General features: G+C 37.1%; 2 protein-coding genes and 1 long non-coding RNA gene across 4 annotated transcripts in view; 2 read left to right on the plus strand and 1 right to left on the minus strand.

Moving 5' to 3' along the window:
* Positions 1-1,331, plus strand: part of LOC113277523 — a 1,941-nt gene extending 610 nt beyond the window's left edge. Inside the window, exons 2-3 of the long non-coding RNA XR_003324967.1 lie at positions 3-199; positions 388-1,331. This is a non-coding gene — a long non-coding RNA (uncharacterized LOC113277523). The remainder of the gene's footprint in view (positions 1-2; positions 200-387) is intronic.
* A 6,495-nt stretch (positions 1,332-7,826) lies between these two features.
* On the plus strand, positions 7,827-11,287 carry LOC113281910 (ASC1-like protein). 2 transcript variants are annotated; one of them, XR_003326413.1, is made up of 7 exons: positions 7,827-8,259; positions 9,116-9,345; positions 9,527-9,682; positions 9,885-10,070; positions 10,356-10,540; positions 10,743-10,889; positions 11,034-11,287. XR_003326413.1 is itself a non-coding variant. In XM_026530811.1 (6 exons), the coding sequence occupies exons 1-6, from the start codon at positions 8,119-8,121 to the stop codon at positions 10,772-10,774; spliced, it is 930 nt and encodes a 309-aa protein (XP_026386596.1). In that variant the 5' UTR covers positions 7,827-8,118; the 3' UTR covers positions 10,775-11,287. The 2 variants fall into 2 exon arrangements, 1 of the variants encoding a protein (XP_026386596.1); XM_026530811.1 differs by having other exon boundaries at positions 10,743-11,287.
* Positions 11,288-12,425: 1,138 nt separating this feature from the next.
* On the minus strand, positions 12,426-13,901 carry LOC113281911 (zinc finger protein CONSTANS-LIKE 2-like). The gene is made up of 2 exons (XM_026530812.1): positions 13,090-13,901; positions 12,426-12,989 (listed from the first exon to the last, which is right to left on the minus strand). The coding sequence occupies exons 1-2, from the start codon at positions 13,834-13,836 to the stop codon at positions 12,627-12,629; spliced, it is 1,110 nt and encodes a 369-aa protein (XP_026386597.1). The 5' UTR covers positions 13,837-13,901; the 3' UTR covers positions 12,426-12,626.
* Positions 13,902-18,410: the final 4,509 nt, after the last annotated feature.

Here is an 18,410-nt window from a genome sequence, read left to right on the forward strand (position 1 = left end):
AGGTTTTCTGATGGATTGAGATGTAATTTGAGTTGGTGATGGATGCAGTGTAAAAGGGTTGTTGATTAATTGATGTTCGGAAGTTGTTTGGATGAAGAATCAAAGAAGTTAAAGTTAGGGTTTCCTGAAGAAACTGAAAGAAGAATTTGGAGTTGAAATTGAGGTTTTAAAGGTGAGATCTGAGATGGGTTTTGATCAGGTAAGAAGTAACAATGTTCGCATGAGTTTAATTTCGATTTCAGTTCTTCATGTTCTTCCCCAAATTAGCAAATTAAGGTTTTGCTATTCAGATTTGTTATATGCTGAATTGGTTGGTATATGAGTTGTTGATAGTTCAAGAATGATGGGGTTGCTATTCAGTTAAAGTTATCGATTTGATTTGAACAGGATTAATTGAATGGTAAGGTTCTAACAAGAAGCATAGTTCTGAGGTTTAGCTAAGTTGTTGGTATTGGAGTTAAATTACTGGGGAATTGAATATGAACTGCATGTGGGTATAGTTGATTGTCTGAAGTGGTTGAGTTATGGAAGCTGTGTGGTATTGTTGCTGCTGTGGGAGTTGTTGTAATTGCAGGTGTTTGTGAAATGGTTAGTTGTAATTATTAATGAACTTATAGTTGAGATAGTTGTTATGGGTATGGAGTGCAGTTTGATTATTGTTTTGAATTACAGAGAATGGTCTTATGTTAGGTTAGTATAAAGATTGCTAAGTTGCAGGGTGAGTTATGAATCATTGGTGGTGATGATGTTAAATTAATGTGTTTTCGGATGGTGCAAGTATAATATGATGATGGTGACAATTAGATGAATGTGTAGGATTGGGAGTTTTATTTGTGACTTTGTTAGTGATGACATTACGTGGAGGAGGCCTGAAATGCATTTGAATGGGTAATGGGATGGATGTGTAAATGAAAGAATAAGCTGAACTCTGTGTTAGTGAGGCAGTGGTGGTATTTCTGGTGTTGCAAGTGAAGTGGTAATTGGTGGTTTGAGACGGTGGTGTGTTTATATCTTCTAAATTGTAAGTGTTATGGATTGACTTGAATACAAGTGGTGGTGGCGATGTTGCTTGGCTGGTTGTATTGGATTGAGTCTAGTGAACTAGAATTGCAAAGATGTAAGGTTAGAAGTATTGTTGGTGCGGAGATGGAGATGCAGGTGATGGTTCTGTAGTTGTTTGTGAGTTGCAATGAAGTATTGTAGTTGTTGTAGTTATGACTTGATGGCAGTCTCTTTGAAGGCTTGCTTCTGCTCTTGTAGGTAAGTTGTATTGTCTTTGTAAATCAATTTGGAGTTATAAATTGAAATGAAATAGATTGAATTTGAGATGATGTTAGAATTGTAGTTGAGTAAGAACCTTTGGTTTGTCAGACTGAATAAGGCTGACTCAGTTAATCTGACTGAGTTGAGTTGACCCTGTTTACTTGAGTTGAATCGGTTTGACTCAGTGATCAGATCAATAGACCATTGAATTTGACCAGGACTGAACCTTGAATGGATGTTGACCATTACTTGACCCTTCTGACCGTTAGAGACCGTCAACTGACCAATTGGACCAGGCCTTTGGTTAATGGGCCTATTTAGAGAACTTGGGCTTAGGACTAGTTATCTTATGTTGATGATTCGGACCACTTGTGGTCTGAGTTAGCCTTTGGCTTTTTCTACAAGGTTGTAGATGTTCATAAGACTTAGTTATATACTATAGAACTAATCTAATTAAATTAGTAAACCTTAGATTTGTTAAAGATAGATAAATAAAAGAGATAGAACCATAAGTGGGCTTAGAATCATTAGATAAACTTGTATGAATTATGTTATGAGCCTTGTGTGAGCTTTTTTGGCTAAACTCTTAGAGTGCTTGTATGATTATCAGTTAGTCTATTAACAACGATCGATTCAAGGATGAACCAATGGATCGTGGAACTCGAGGTAGGCTTGGCTTGTCATCAAAAAAGGTGGGAATACTTTTAACTCTTTTGAAACCATTGTTTGTTTCTTTTAAAAAAGCTTATGTTTAACAAACTCATGCATTGTCTATTTGTGCATTTCATACATTGTTTAGTTTGTATTATGATTGTTTTGTTGATTCTTTGAATCTTTCCATGAATTGGAAAGGACTTGTAATGTTTGTCATTATGAATTGTTATGGGAAATGAGAATTTCCAGGTGTGGTATATAGGATACGCTCCTTCATTTATATCTACATGAATTCAACTTTTATGCTTATTAGGTGTGGAACAACCCGACATCAATATAGCTATGTAGGTGTGGAAAAACCCGGCATCACTAATATATATTGTTTGAAGAAGGAGTTTGTCCATATACATTGTTTGTGCATTTCCAGTGACTTAGTCACTTTGATGTTTGGGAAAACATGTATTGCTTTCCAAATCTTGCTCATGATTTCTTTAAAGTTAAATGTTATTCCTGCGGGGCACCACTTTTAGGAATGATGTGCTCACCCATTCCCACTTTCAGTTTCAGAGACAGATCAGAGTTGCGCAGCGAAAGCTTCGAGGAGTTGAGTCTGTTTGTTAGATTACTTCCGTTATGTTTATTATGTTGTATGTTTTATTTGAAAACCAAATGACTATTGTATATGTATCATTTGAGAGGAGTTCTTGTATATATATTTCTGAGCGGGGCTAGTTTTGGGTTAAGTTTTGTAGGAGATTTCTTAATTGAATGCTTAAGTTTATGATTTAGATTCGTTAGTGCCTCTTTGTTTAGATAATCTCTTGGATTAGTCAATTGCCAGCTTTGGGGGCGCTACAAAATCGGCTAGTTTCGGCTAACCATGTTGGATGTAGTCTTTATACACGGTTCGGTTATGGTTTACCTAACCAGAGTGTATATCTTGTTTATGTGTATAAAATTCAAAGCTTTCATCTAATGGTGAATATTGTTTACTTGGTTCCAAAGTGATCTTATCTTAAACCTAAAGCAACATAGGCTTTGAAGTCTATATAAGGTGAACTCTTGGCAACTGGGATCTTTGAATCCTGACACTACTTTTTGGTTTGTCTTAGTTGTAACTAGAGTCATCTTCAGAAACCCTTTTAGGGTTTAGCGACTATCAAAGAATTTATTGGGATTCATGAAGCCAGGTCTAGTTATATTTCATCTTGATAAATTGAGTATCCTGATCTTGATTGTTTGTAGAGCTTGCTCCATTGATCAATATAGATAGAAATCACAAAGTTCTCTTCGTCCCAAACTTTGTGATTCAGCAACTTTTATACTTCTGAGGTGAATAATAATCTAGGCTGCACTTCGGGTTGCATAAGTCCGGATTTTGAGGATAGCCAGACTTCTGTCAAGTTGCTATTGATTTCCATCACCTTGATCCTACATTTGATTTGATCATCCGTTTCGATCGTAAATCAGCAAATCAATTATATGCTTAATCTGTGGGAGGCATATTTGGTTTGAAGTCTTCAATTGAGTTGAAGCAACTCTTAGTTGGTGGGACTCCTTCTAAGGGAATCAATTACGCGGAGTCCTGCTGGGATTCAAGAGGCGTAAAGAGCGTGATTGTACCTGAATCAGTGGGAGACTGAGTTTGGGCTCAACTGCATTCCAGACCGAAGCTAATTGGTAGTAGGCTAGTGTCTGTAGCGGATTAATACAGTTTGGTGTACAATCTGGACTAGGTCCCAGAGTTTTTCTGCATTTGCGGTTTCCTCGTTAACAAATTTTCTGGTGTCTGTGTTATTTCTTTTTCCGTGTTATATTATTTATCTTTATAATTGAAATATGACAGGTTGTGCCTTGATCAATCACAGTAGATAGGTTCGACCTAGTTTGTTGGATAAGACTTGATTGATCCTTGGATATTGGTCTTTGGTACCTTCCAAGAACTCTCTTTGTAGTTAGGTTCACGGATTCAGTTCTGTAAACGTTCTAACAACAACTCTAGGCACTTTCCTTGATTGAGTTTTTTACTCTCGGAGTTGTGTTGAATTTGTCCATACAGATTGCCTACGAAAAATTTGGTAGTGTATTTTGGTACCCCCAGTGTTTTCAATTGGTATCAGAGAAAGCAAACACGTTAAGACCTAATAAGTCTGTGTTTTAAGCAGTCTGACGATATGGACAGAGTCGAAATATATATAGACACACAAACGAATTCCTTAGCGATTCTTCAGAATCTATTTTCCTCAAGACTAAGTGTCTCACAGGATGCTCCTGACTCACTCAAGATTTCTAATACCTTGAATGATTGTAAAGAATCGACACGAAAAATTAAAGAATCCTTTACAATTGTTAAAAATAAGAAACATCCTGTTAAGAGTAAGAAGCTTCGCTATCTTAAAATATTGCTAAACAATTTGTTTAAGGAATGCAACATAAGAGGATCTGTTGACAAAGATCTTTTTATGGATTTTGAAAAAAAATTAAGTTCTTGGAATACATTGCAATAATCATAAGTAAGGAGGTGCCCTTTCGTGGTTAAGTCTCCGATAAGACTTGCTATCAGTGTGGGAAACCTGGGCATGTCAGAAAAACTTGTACAATTGTTACAGTTTTGACTACTCCATATGATCTCGATAAATCATCTTTTGGTTAATGAGTTGACTGCTCATCCGACCTCTTGTTATCAAGATTCTGGATTCACCCCGTCATGCATCAATTTGAGATGGGGAAAGTTGTTGTAAGGGGTTGTTCCTGGGTGTTTCTTTTTGTATGTTCCGTAATATATCTATCATGTGTTTATGACTGATTCCAGGTAAAAGAAGAAACTTGTAACAAATTATGATCATAACATCACAAGTTGTTGAGCTTGCTCCAATTTCACGATGTCATAAGATCTATATAAATTACGGATCTTGTATTTCTGTGATTGTCAATCTGTTAACTTGTGCTCTGGAAATTGTTCCATTGAGCAAAGAATAAGATTAATTATCTTATTAAATTGATAATTTTATCAATTTTTGGATTGACCCGGAACTCAAAAACATGGTATGATTGTATATTCTAACGGAATATTTATTTTAAAAATAAAATAAAATAATGATTGAAGTTGAAGTTCCACACCCGACCAAGCCCATTAAGGCTTTATTATAAGAGTACGTCGCGTACTCCCCTAATCCTTCTTCTTCCGTGAGTTCTCGAACGAGATTAGAAGTTGAGGCTAGGGTTTCCGAGCCAGTGTGAAATCTTCATGAATTAAAGGTTGATTGTTTCACTTTTTCTTATTTTCTCTCTTAATAGCAAGGAGGTGTATCAAGAAGAACTCAATGCTACCATCATCTTCTAAAGTATCTAGTCAAGTAAGATCAATTCACTTCTCCTTGTGTTTTATTTGAAAATTATGGCAAAAACTAAAGGAGTGAGCCAAACCTAAGGAAATCCTTGAACCCAATCTTCAGAAAAAACCTAGAGTCCTTTTTGTTATCAAGGATTGTAATGAAACCTTTGAGATAATTTCAACTAGAGAAATTATTCTAGAAAAGAAATTAGAAGAAAGGTATATTATGAAAGAAGATCTAGCTTGTTTTGATAAATACGAACTAGGAAACATCTTTTGTGGTTTTAGGAAAGGATATGACCTTCTTATTAGAGTATTTTATGCAAACATTTATGATGTTGATCTTTTAGCTTTAGAAAAATGATTGGGAGAGGGGAAATTGTTGTTAATCGAGAGTTAATTTCGGAACTCACAAATATTCCTCACGGCGAATTTCTCCTTACAAGACCAAAAGGATAAAAACCATCTCTTGAAACCATTTCTCTTGAGCTTTGTGGAAAGAATGTTGGTTGGAAAGATGAGAAGCTTCATACTGAAGAAATTAGCATGCCTCTTAAGGTTTTTGGTAAATTAGAAAATCTAAATATTTGTCCCTCCATGATTGCGGATGCTTATTGGAGTTGTAACTTTGCGGAATTAGTTTATTTTCTCAAAACTTGATATATGTAGGTTGATCATTTCTCAAATGACATCAATGATTGTATCCAAGAAGAAACTGGGTTTCCATGTCTTATTGAACGCATTTGTGAAGATCTCGACATTGACCCTATTGTAAAATTTATTGGGACTCCTACTTTAGTTCATGAAAGTACATTCAAACTTATGAGAACGAACGTGAACAAAAGAAAAAGGGCATCTATTTCAACTCTTGACGGTTCTTGTGATCCAACAACCTTGAGTCTTCTTCAACGAATGCACAAGGATATTTGAAAATCAACTACAAGGTAAAAGGTATGCAAAAAAAATTATGTGTGATTGCTACAAAATTTCCCGATATCAAGGACGAAGTAGATAAGATTCAAGCTTCTATGGGTGATTCTGATGATGAAGAACATGAATAAACCTCCGGCCAACTCTCTTTAGTTTTTGTCTAGGAAACTTTTTTTGAGGATTTTATTCTTGAGAAGGATAACTCGGGTTTGGTATTGCAAAGATTGTGATTACACAATAGCTATTTCCAACATTTTTCATCTTGCATGTTGTTAGATTCTTTTATTTAAACTCTAGAGTTGTTGGAAGATGAACTTGCAGTATGTAATCATTATTGGTTTATATTGCAAAATTCTTATGAAAAATTTGTGCCTTTACGTTCTCGTGAATCGAGCTAATATTTCATATATGCTCATAAGTTAAATCTATTATGTTTTTATAAACGGAAAATAAAACAAACTCTTTGAGATTTTTCTCGCAGTATTGATCTTCTTGTTACACACTTTTGTGTTTTTGCTGCTTGACACACCCCGTGAGATTCTCTTATGTTGAGTAAAATCGAGTAAAATTATCTCTTTGTTCGTAACTGTCCTTGAGATTAATTTATGTCGATACTATGGATACAAATCCTTGTGATTTGTTAATGTCCGCCAAAATCTTTCTTTTTCACAAAAGTAAGGTCACTCTTGTTGTTCTCTTGGGAATAACATTTTATGGGGGAGAGTTCTTAAATGAACTTGTGCTTTCATAAATATGTTTTCCGAAAATGCCATGTCTTGGAGTGCAACACCATCGATGAGAGGTTGAGTAAAATAAACATAACTCCTACAAATACATTCATCTTCTGCAGTAGTAAATTTTCTCCTTCTTATTTGATTTTGCATATTTCGATTTTCGGCTGTATGTTGGTATTCTATGAACTCGGCTATGCTCATATTTTCACAAATTATAGGAGTTTTTTTCCCTGGAAGAACTGGAAGAGTTATGAAAAGTATGGAAGAGGTATGAGTTGAAATGTATCTGAAATTGAGTATTTTATAGGGAGTTGATTCCTGACTGTTAGATGGTGAACTATATACGATAATCAAGTTCTGAGCGATACCAAAGACTATCATTGGCGCTTTAATGACCACCGAACGATATTGGAATCCTCGAACGATGGAGCCTCTATCACTCGGTAGAGTCTTTATCACATATGCCTAAGGTCGGTTCCTATGGGCATGCCAAAGCCCAAGTTTACCACTTTTTCACCCACTATGGGCATAAAAAAGTAGCAAACAGACCTGCCCACTTAACCAGGTGAGGTCAAGTCTCTACCGAACGGTGGAATCTCGGTCGGATGACCAAGTGTCGACCGAGCGACCTAGACTCGATCACTGGCGGTTGAGCTGCTCAATATATTTTTTAATACTTAAAATTTATTTCTATCCTACTTTCTGTTATTCTAATATTGCTTTATTAGATAAGATCCCACTAAATATATTAAAATCATGATTTCACTCTTTGGTGTAAACTGAGTGTAAGAATTAGCTGTGTAAAACCACGAACACATTTGATTGGGTGGAAAAATCAGAATGTTCCATCATTTTTGGTTTATTTAAGCTAGCCCGGTAGTTGATGAGAAGTGTAACCGCATTAATAAGAAAGAGCTCGATAATAAATAGATTACTGACTGGATTCAACAAAAGTAGTACTTAGCAGGAGTTTATGTTTGTATGAAATTCTCTCCTAATTTTGATCTGTAAAAGGGCATTGCATTAATTGAATGAATTCTCTTATATTAAAAAAACAAAGGCGTCTTTTCTCTCGACACATCTCTCTGTCAAAAACTCAAAGGAAGAAAAGTAAACCATCTCTTGTGACTGACGGACTGGCTTCATCGATTTCCTTCCCCCCACCCCATTTCATCAATCAACTTCCGTTGAGGGAATAACAGCATGGGTTTGATGGAATTGATGAATTCTCCTATTGACTGGGAAAAGGAATCTTACCCAGTCTATCAGGATTTTGTTGCTCTTCCTTTCTTTGCTGTCTTCTTCCCTTCAGTCAGATTTTTTCTCGATAGATTCGTCTTTGAGGTAATTTATCATAAACCCATTATGTTGTTTTTTTATATTGATTCTGGGTTTTTCTTTGTTTTGAATTTGGTTACTGTTTTTTCTAATCAATTTGGGTTTATATTTTTGGTAGTAGATCCATCATTGTTAGTTATTATCTACTTCCGTGATCTGCAATGGAGTTAATCCTTTGAGCATTACTTAGTTTGAGGTATTATTGTTTTGTTTAATTAGGTGCTCAAGTTTTTATTTGGTTGTAGTAAACAATTGATATATGAATTTATAATTACAGAGTTAATGTTATCGAATGTCATGCTTAAAGACATTTGTGTTCTCCGTTTTATGAAATCAATACAATCTACTGTTCCTCGAGATTCAGTTGAAACAATTTTTTTACTGTTCCCCAAATTAGTTGGAAGTAGCAATTATTGGTTTATAAGATGTTTCTGATTATTGACTAGTGATTTTATGTTAAGTTCAATGGTTTATAAAAGATGTTTCTGTTTATAGATTTCATATTTGGAAATTCAAATTTGAATATGAAGGCGGAGTTTAAAATGTTTGTAATTCGAGGTATTACACAGTGACTTGTGATAATATTCCTTTTGAGTTGTGTTTGACAGATTTCATATTTTATAATTTGGACTTTGATGCTAGGACATTCAAAAAACATAGTAATTTAGAGTTTAGTGATGGTAGGGGTGGTTGGATGTTGGAGGTCTGCGTTTCCCAGATTATGTTCCTTACTAATCTTATGTTACCCTTCATGATTTTTACTTATGCCTCTGATAACTTTTGTTGATTGGGTCATAAAAGATATTTTTCCAAAACAAAGTATTGTTATTTACTTTGAAGTGGATGCATCTGTTCCCTGCAGAAATTAGGAAGGCGGCTTATTCTTGGTGCTGGATTTCAGAAAACTGATATTGAAAATGATGATAGGAGAAGAAAGGTTAACAAATTTAAGGAGTCAGCATGGAAATTGATTTATTATCTTTCAGCTGAGTTACTTGCGTTAATTGTTACCCATGATGAGCCATGGTTTACAAACACCCGCAATTTTTGGGTAGGACCTGAGAATCAAACCTGGCCTGATCTGCAAGTAAAGTAATATTTCGTCACTATCTTGCTTTCCATACTTCTGTTTGCTTGAGATTTTATCGTCTTAGCACTGTGTACATTCAATTGTTAGGTTTTTTATATAACGAACTAGTCCAGCGTTCTTAATTCCGTTGGTGAATGTATGATTTGCAACAATCAGTTGACACACCTGTTTTCCTTATTCCAGAACGAAGCTAAAAGGTCTGTACATGTATACTGGAGGCTTTTATACATACTCGATATTTGCTTTGATGTTTTGGGAAACAAGGCGTTCAGACTTCGGCGTATCCATGGGTCACCATGTTGCGACAGTCATTCTTATTGTGTTATCTTACATACTCAGGTAAGGTTTTTCAATTTTCAGTATAGTTGGTTGACATTCTATATTAGAAGAACGTAAATACAGAAACAGAGTTAGGCAACAGGATGTAGTCAACATACTTTATTAGGGAGTGCTACCTATAAATTTACTGATTCAGTTTTTAGCTTATTCCTAGTGTACTCGGGGAAGTCGGCTGTCTTAATTCACCTGTTTATTGTTGTAGGTTTGCTCGTGTTGGTTCGGTTGTTTTGGCTCTTCATGATGGGAGTGATGTGTTTTTGGAAATTGGGAAGATGTCCAAGTATGGTGGCTTTGAAAAGATGGCTTCCGCTGCATTTGCTTGTTTTGCGTTGTCATGGTTCATACTTCGCCTTTTTTATTATCCATTCTGGGTCCTTTGGAGTACAAGGTGAGTTTCTTCTTGATAATTATATTATGCCACGACCTAAACGCCAAAAGATGTTATTTAGGGTTACAATGTACTACTTGAGTTTAGCATTACAGTGTGCTATATGTTTTTCCCGCTCCTATCTATGACTATGAAGAGGGAATACCGAGGATAAACCTTGTGGTTTTAATAAATTTTTAGTTGTTAAAAATGAAAACAATGTTATCATTGTCCATTGGTTTCTTTCTCTGTTTAACTATTCTGCGGCGTTATTCGACCTTTATGATTCTTATTTCGTTCATGCAGTTATGAAGTCCTCCAAACATTTGATCATAGTAAGCACCGAGTGGATGGACCCATCTACTATTATTTATTCAATACACTTCTCTTCTGCTTGCTCGTTCTTCACATCTACTGGGGTGTGTTGATATACCGGATGGTTGATAAACAAATCAAGGCAAGAGGTCTGGTGAGCGATGATCTTCGATCAGGTATGTGTCCAAATGCTTTAATAGTTTTTGTATAGGGTTGAAAAAACACAAGCATGAGCTCATGTACAAAAGTAGAAAGTTCAGCCAATACTTGATCAGGTTTTGCTATACCTTAGTGTTTCAGGTCTGTGATTTCAGGACCTTTGTCACTGCTTCCATCAATGTCTTACATTTTATTAAAACGGGTAATTTTTTCTTACAGATTCAGAAGGTGAAGATGAGCATGAAGATTAATCCCATATCAACATTGACAAGCTCCACATGCACGCATCTGAAGGCTGAAAATTTCTTGCATATAAAAACACAGCGATAATTTCCACAAAGAACTTACTCATGACTGAAGGGGTTGGTAATTTCAGGTTTGATACCAAGTGGAACAGATAGCAACAAGCAGAGTCATTTTATTTGTAGTATATTCTTTGCTGAAAATTTCTTGCATATAAAAACACAGCGATAATTTCCACAAAGAACTTACTCATGACTGAAGGGGTTGGTAATTTCAGGTTTGATACCAAGTGGAACAGATAGCAACAAGCAGAGTCATTTTATTTGTAGTATATTCTTTGTGTTTGGCCATTACAACAATCTTAGTTTCTTAGCTGTTCATTCACAATTAATAATGTAGATATAGGAAATTTGAACATATGATGTTTATCTATTAGGTCAGTCGAACATTGTCTTATTGTGCAGGGCATGAATTTTAATGTCATGATTTTTCCCCTTCTATTTGGTCTTCTCTTTTCTCCATCTCTATATTTGCCTGTACATATCAGCAAAATCAAAGCCAAAGGTAATTACTCATATAAAAAAGTGTTGCTTTATTGAACCTAATCGGTTCGTCTTGTTGATTTCTCTAAGAAGATTCAATGTTATCGATAGTACCCAACTACCCATATGTAACTCAATATGTAATGAGAACGACTAATGCTTTAGCACTATGTGCAGACTCAAAAAGCAAAAATTAGGTAATGCATGTAGTTTTCTCACAGACGAATATCCCTACTGGGATCTATCATCTTATCACAAGGCATGATTCTTGCTCAAGAAAAAGCAATGAAGCTAGCCAATGGTAGTTCAGAAATAGATGCATAAAGCAAGAAAAAGCGCAATAAATGAGCAAGATCAGTAAGAACCCAACTGAAAAGCTATAAAAGTTCGACACTCAATCACGGTCAGTTAAAGAAGGAATTGGATGAGGTCTCAAGAACCATTCCTTCCCCTTTCATTTCCATTCCATGTATGCTGAACTTTTTCTCTTTTTCTGACTCATGTTTCTCCCACCATAAAGCTTTACAAAAGTGCAGTGAACTTATAATAAAGTTCAAAGCTCGCAATTGTAAACTTTCTTCTTTTCTTTCTAGTTCCATTATAAATCGTAATAACTGTGCTAGGAGACTGACATGGATGGGGATTTAGCACACATTGGAACACCCTGAAGTCCTTGTGATGGTGCACCATATAGGGTGAAAGGGCGTCACATCACGATGCGTGAGCAACAAGCGTACAAGGGGCGTGCACTCTTAACATTTTCGGAATTAAAACATAGGGTGTTTCATAAGAAAAAGAAACAAATACATTTCAGTAAAACTTAATGTTTCTCCCACCATAAAGCTTTACAAAAGTGCAGTGAACTTCTAGTAAAAATTAAACTTTTTTCTGTTCTTTTTAGTTCCATTAAAAATAGTAAAGACTGTGCTAGGCAACATTCTACAAGTTGCTCGCAGTCTGACATGGATGGGAATATCCTCGTGACGGGGTAACATATGGGGTGATAGAGCACCGCATCACCGTGTCTGAGCAACTAGTGTGCAAGTGGCGAGCACTAGCTTTCTCGAAATCAAAAGACTCGGTGTTTCATAAGAAATAAGCAACCCATACATTTTCAGTGAAACTAAACCTTCAAATTCATTGATAATACTACTGAGTATTTACAGAAGAGGAAGAAAATGATCAGCAATTACAAATTACGATGCGTAAATTCTCATTTTATACTTGATGGCTTAGAAAAACAAAAACAACAAAAATAAAAGAGACATAAAAGATTAGTACAATTGTTACTAAGTGTATATATACTATAAGCTCAAATTTAAAATGACGGTACGACGCCGTATCCATTTTCCGACATTACACTAGAAGAAAACATTTGATCCACTTCAAATTCTGCATCTGTTCTTTTTGCAAAACGGCCTTTAATCCGAGGCCTAGTCTCTGCATAAGCTTTTCTTGAAGCATATCTAATTGTCTTCTCAAATTTTCTTGTTTTCCTTTTCTCTCTATATCTAAGTACCCTGGCTTCCCTATCACTAGAACTGAATTGGGTTGGCATCTGAACTGGTGGGTTTGCAAAGAGATCAATTGTTCCTTTCGAAGAACATCCGTTCGAATTTGACACTTCGTTTAAGTTGATACTGTCTGGCACAATGTTTGTATCCATTGATGACATTGAAACCTGAAAAATAGAACAAAAAGAACCTTGTCAGCTAGTTGCAAGATGATTAAAGGAAGTTATAATACCAAATTCATAAGAGAAATGACTAAAATGAACTTACACTGTGGCTAATTGAAGTATTACTGTAATTGAATCCAGATTTGGAAGCTTCAAAATCCATCTCTATCTGAAAATTCTGTTGTAAATGCTGTGGAAGCTCTTGTTCTTGTTGCTTTACTGTGACACACTGAACTGGAACAACACTGTCATTAACATAATACTGAGAAGTCTCAGTACATGAATTATACTCATCAAGATCCAAGTACTCTTCGACTTCGTTCCCAAATACAAACCCATTGTTATTGTTGTTACTTTGATTCTTACTCTTTACAGGGTTAAGTAACAGCCAAGAGCTTGTTTCATCTTCTTGGTCTTCATCCTCTTCCGTCTTTTGAGCCAAGAACACGTCGTCGACATGAATTTTAGGTCCGTAACGCCTACTCCGGTGGGTGGCAGAAGGCCCATCAAGGATCCCAGTTATGGGCAAAATCGGAACTCGTTGATGTCGACGAGCAAGAGCATTAGCAGAGTGAATTTTCGCATCACAATTGACACAAAGTGCAGCTGCATCAGCCTTACAGCTGAAAGACGCCGGTGCACATTCGCAAGCTTCACATACCAAGACTCTCTCATGCATCCACGCACCGGAATTGACAGCATGAATACATGTATCACAGCCGATACATAAGTAGGCCAAATCAGCTTGGCAGTAAACAGTGCAGGCAGCGGCACGGCAAGAATCGCAGACACGTGTCCATCCGCCGGCACCCACTGCCTCCTTTAGCATTTTTGAACCTTCTGACATCATATCTTCTTCTTCTCAAATTGTCCGTCTCTAGAATTTTATTTGCTCTTGCTCTTTTCTCTGTTGTTTGAGTTGGAAGGGGGAATTCAATAACTGTAAGTAGGCAATGGTGGTTGAAATAGGGAGAATCCAACTAGTAACACGTGGCGTTATTCTCTTGGGTAAGAATTGGTTGGACCAGTATCATGTGGTTGGTTGTGTTTTAAGGGTGGGTCTTTGGTTTGAGTGGAGAGGTGTTTTCTTTTGTGTGTGTGTAGGGTCTAAAATAATTTCATAGCTTTGGCTTTTGGAATCATTCGATTTCTAATACAAGGAGGAGATAAAAACCTAGTTTAATTCGGGGCTATGGAATTTTGTTTGTCCCAAAAGTTTTCACGGTGTAAATATCGCAATATGAATATATTACTTTACCCTTCACTAATTGAAAATCAGTTTCATTAATTAACTATCCTAATTAAGGCCCCTAATCTATATACCCTAATTAAATCAAAGAGAAAATCAGTTTCTCTTTTATCTTCATCTTCCTCTCCTCCCTTTCTCTTCTCCACCTCCACCATTAACGACTCCACCTCCACCGAGGAAAATTCTTCGAACCGAATCATCGCGTAATCGTCGATGATAAAACTTTAATCGACGATTAACTTCTTCTACAAATATGGCTAAAACAAAGCAAACCGCTCGCAAAGCACTTCAAATTCCTAATCTTGTAGATGCGGTGAATGCAAAAGTGTACGTGCGAAGAGCTCCTGAAGCAAGCAAATCGATACCCAAAAAGGGAATGGCTCCAATTAGAGGGTACATGAACTTAAACCCACCTCCTATTCGATGTTTTGGTTGTTTTTTGATTGTGTAATCGAGATTGGTAACTGAAAAATAGAAGTTACAGAGTGAGAGTCGTTAGCATCGAAGAAATAATACCCTAACGACTCTTACATTGCATGCTTTTTCTATGAAAAATCGTTAACCTGTTAGTGTAAATATGACGACCCTTGTTCTGCTACTTCGACCATTTGTGCCCTAGAATAGAGTCGTCGCCATATTAGGTTGAAGATGACGACTGTAGTTTGACGACCCCAAATTAGTGCGTAACGACTCTGGGTTGAACTTGAACTGCCTTCTGTTGGAGAAAACGATAGAGTCGTCAGTAGTATATAATCCCTAAACTAGAGTCGTCAGTAATCTATAATCCCTAGAGTCGTTATCTCTTTTAAAGGGTCGGCAGTTACTTGTTTGACGACCCAAGTTTAATCTTTAACGACCCTTTAAGGACCAAAATCATCCTCACTGTCCAATTTTTGCAAAGAGTCGTTACCTTATAAATTACAGTCGTTACTTTGTAATTAAGAGTCGTTAGTTTGTTAGAGCATATCATTGACGACTCTTTAACTGATAGAGATAAAGTTGATGTCTTATAAAAAAAAATTTTCGTGTTTGGAATGTAGTGACAAGAAATCGAAAGACAAGGTTGAAATCACGATAACTCCTTCTTCGAAACCTCCCCGCAACGATAAATACTTACTTGCCGGTCCATTGCGCGGAAGAAGACCGAGTGAGGTATCATTTTCTATCACCGAACCAAGAGACAAAGGTAATGAGTTGTCCGATTCGTCAGAATCAGACACTCTTGTTGTTTCAGCTAACACTAGTGCTGAAGAAGAAGATGAACAAGAAGAAGAGCAAGTACAGGAGGAACAGGGTGTAGAACATGAGATACAAGAAGAAGAGATTCAAGAAGAAGAAGAGGAACAAGAAGAAGAGCAAGAAGAGGAGGAAGAGGGTGAAGGTAATGGTAGTGGTGATGATGAGGATGATGGTAATGAGGAGGAACAACATAAAGGTAATAATGGCGGTGATGATAATGATGATGAGGAGGAAGAGAATGAAGGTAATGATGATGAAAAGGATGAAGGTGGTGATGATGGTAAAACCACTGTTGAGGATGAGGAAGAGAATGCAAAGGCGAAAAAGCCGGTAAAGAGGGTTAAGAAGGATGGAACAGATATTGCACCCAGTGCGAGACACGTTCCCGCTACTCATTTGATGTTACCTCCTCTTCGAGGTGGTAAACTTAGAGGAGAACCTAGAGATGGGGGCAAAGTTCTATTTGGATATCCTGGATCGTGGGCTCATTGCATTAGTGAGACAATCGTAAGAATCCCAAATTTGCTTGTTATTTGATTAGTTGGTGTTAACTTGTTTATGTTTTGTTTTTTAAATACGTGTTTGTTTATGTTTTGTAGGATCATAAGGATGTCGCACGTCTTTTCCGGCACCAATCTTCTTTCAAGAAAATGGAGTTGTGGCCGCTAGAAGGTGAATGTGCAAGAGTTAGATATTTGGTTGAAAACTCAGGTTTGTACAATGCCATTCTGAACTCTGTGATTGCGTATGACAGGGTCGCAGTATCTAGTTTCTGTGAAAGATATCACGCTGAAGTCGACACATTCCAAATTCCTTTTGGTGAGATGACGATAACTCCTAATGACGCAGAACAGATATTAGGGTTTCAGGTCGAAGGCAAATCAACCGGTGAGAAGTTCAAGAGAAGGCCTAGTTGGGAAGACATCTATACATGGACCAAGAACTTGTTTGGCTGGGATTTCGAGAAGACTAATGGTCTTTTCGAGAAGGGACCTAAGTACCCGAAGAAAGAGTTCAAACTTGTAGATATTAGGAACATGTTTTCTGGGACAGAAAAGAAGGAAAAAGAAGGAAGTCTCTCTGATATGGAATGTCGCTATGCGGCGGCTGGGTATTTGTTGTATGTCCTTGCGTCGGTTATATTTCCTGACAACAAAGGTAACCGGGTGAGTGCCAACCTTCTTCAGCTTTTGGATCCCTTGGAAGATGTGAGCAAGTACTCTTGGGGGAATGCCATAATTGCACACCTGAATGGTCAGCTTTCTCAGGGATCTCGCAAACTAACTTCTCAAATTAATGGGAATTTGGCTCTAATCCAGGTATTTGGATTGATGAAAGTTTTCTTATTTTTGTACATTTTAAAAATTGAATTATTTATGTTTGTTCATTGGTTGTTATAGGTGTGGATTTATGATCATTTCCCATCACTGATCAAAGATAATGAAGATGTGGAACTCAACCCACAATGGAGCAGAGGTAGTCCAACGGGAACTAAATACTTGTTTACTGGTTCTCAAGATAGGGAACAAACTGATGCGTCAAAAACTTGACAACATCACGGCTAAAGAGGTAGTCTTCAATCCGTACAAGAATAATAGAGTTGACGCAATGGAAGATGTCGTGTATTACCATGGCCCTTTGTTTCACCCTAACGGTTTTTCAATGTACAATCCGATAAGAATCATGCGTCAACTTGGTTTTATTCAAGATTCACCCGATGAGGATTATGTACCTCCGTTCAAGCACAAGTTGGAAAAGTGCGAGGCTGACGAAGCGGGTATAAAGGTGGCTTATGAACCTGAAGTTGATGTCAAGCATTGGAATGATAGACACTCTAGGCTTGTAGACATCTCATGGTGGGTGCATGCGGATGAAGGTCATGAGGCAACACCGGATTACGTCGAATGGTATGAAGGCTTCTCCCATGGTATGGTGATATGGGTAGATCCGACTCCGGGTAGGAGGACCAACAGAGCATCCACCTCTTCTTCTTCTCAAGTCGACAGTAGAGATGCTACTTCCATTCTGACACTAGTGGTGAGTATTTAATTTTGTAATTGTTATTCATCTACATATAAGAGAGTTAATGTGAAATTGTTTTTGAATGCATATAGAGGGAGCGAATGAAGCTTCTTGTCAAGGCTTTTTGTTGCTCGGCTGACAAAGGGGAAGTGATGGATCCTGCGAAGAAACATCGGTACGCAGGTTACTGCACGCACATTGAAAATCCCAATGCAAAGAAGATGTTCAAGGAGCTGGCTAAGGAAGGTAAGAGGAGCCGGAAATCACGTAGCCAAAGAGCACAAGAAGTTTATGAGCATGGCCAAAGTAGCCAACATCATGATGAACATCCCTCAGAGGTACAAGAAATTACTAGAGAAGATGCTGGTTCCCCAGAGGGTGCTCCTCCTAAGAAAAGCCGTAGAATTAGCAGGTCAGGCAGTAAGGTGGTGGTCGAGGTCGAGATGGTCGACTTCAACTTATGCTAATTTTACTTTATTCTCCTTTCCGTTGGACAATTACGTATACCATCTCCATTTGCTTACAATCAACGTGCTTGCTTTGAATAATTATGCACATATTCTCCTTTGCCTTGGAAATAATCCATTCCTTGACCTCAGCCTTTGTTTTCCACGTCTACATTAAACAAATAACATGTTCATTATAAAACACTAATTAAAAAAATTTCGTATGGATATACATTGACTCAAACAATAAAAACGTACCAAATCAGTCATATATGCTTGGGAGGTATCCAGGCCGACAGTGTCGAGGGGTTCAGGTTGAGAGCTCAACCGTACAACCAACTACAAAAAAAAGAACAACAAAATCAGTATAGGGTCGTCACTCTGTAAGATGTTAATATGACGACCCAGACAGTCGTCAGCATAATTTACAGGTGAACGACTCTTTAAGTCGTCACCCAGATTTTCTGT

The sequence above is a fragment of the Papaver somniferum genome, chromosome 5, assembly GCF_003573695.1.
Source record: "Papaver somniferum cultivar HN1 chromosome 5, ASM357369v1, whole genome shotgun sequence".
NCBI lineage: Eukaryota > Viridiplantae > Streptophyta > Magnoliopsida > Ranunculales > Papaveraceae > Papaver > Papaver somniferum.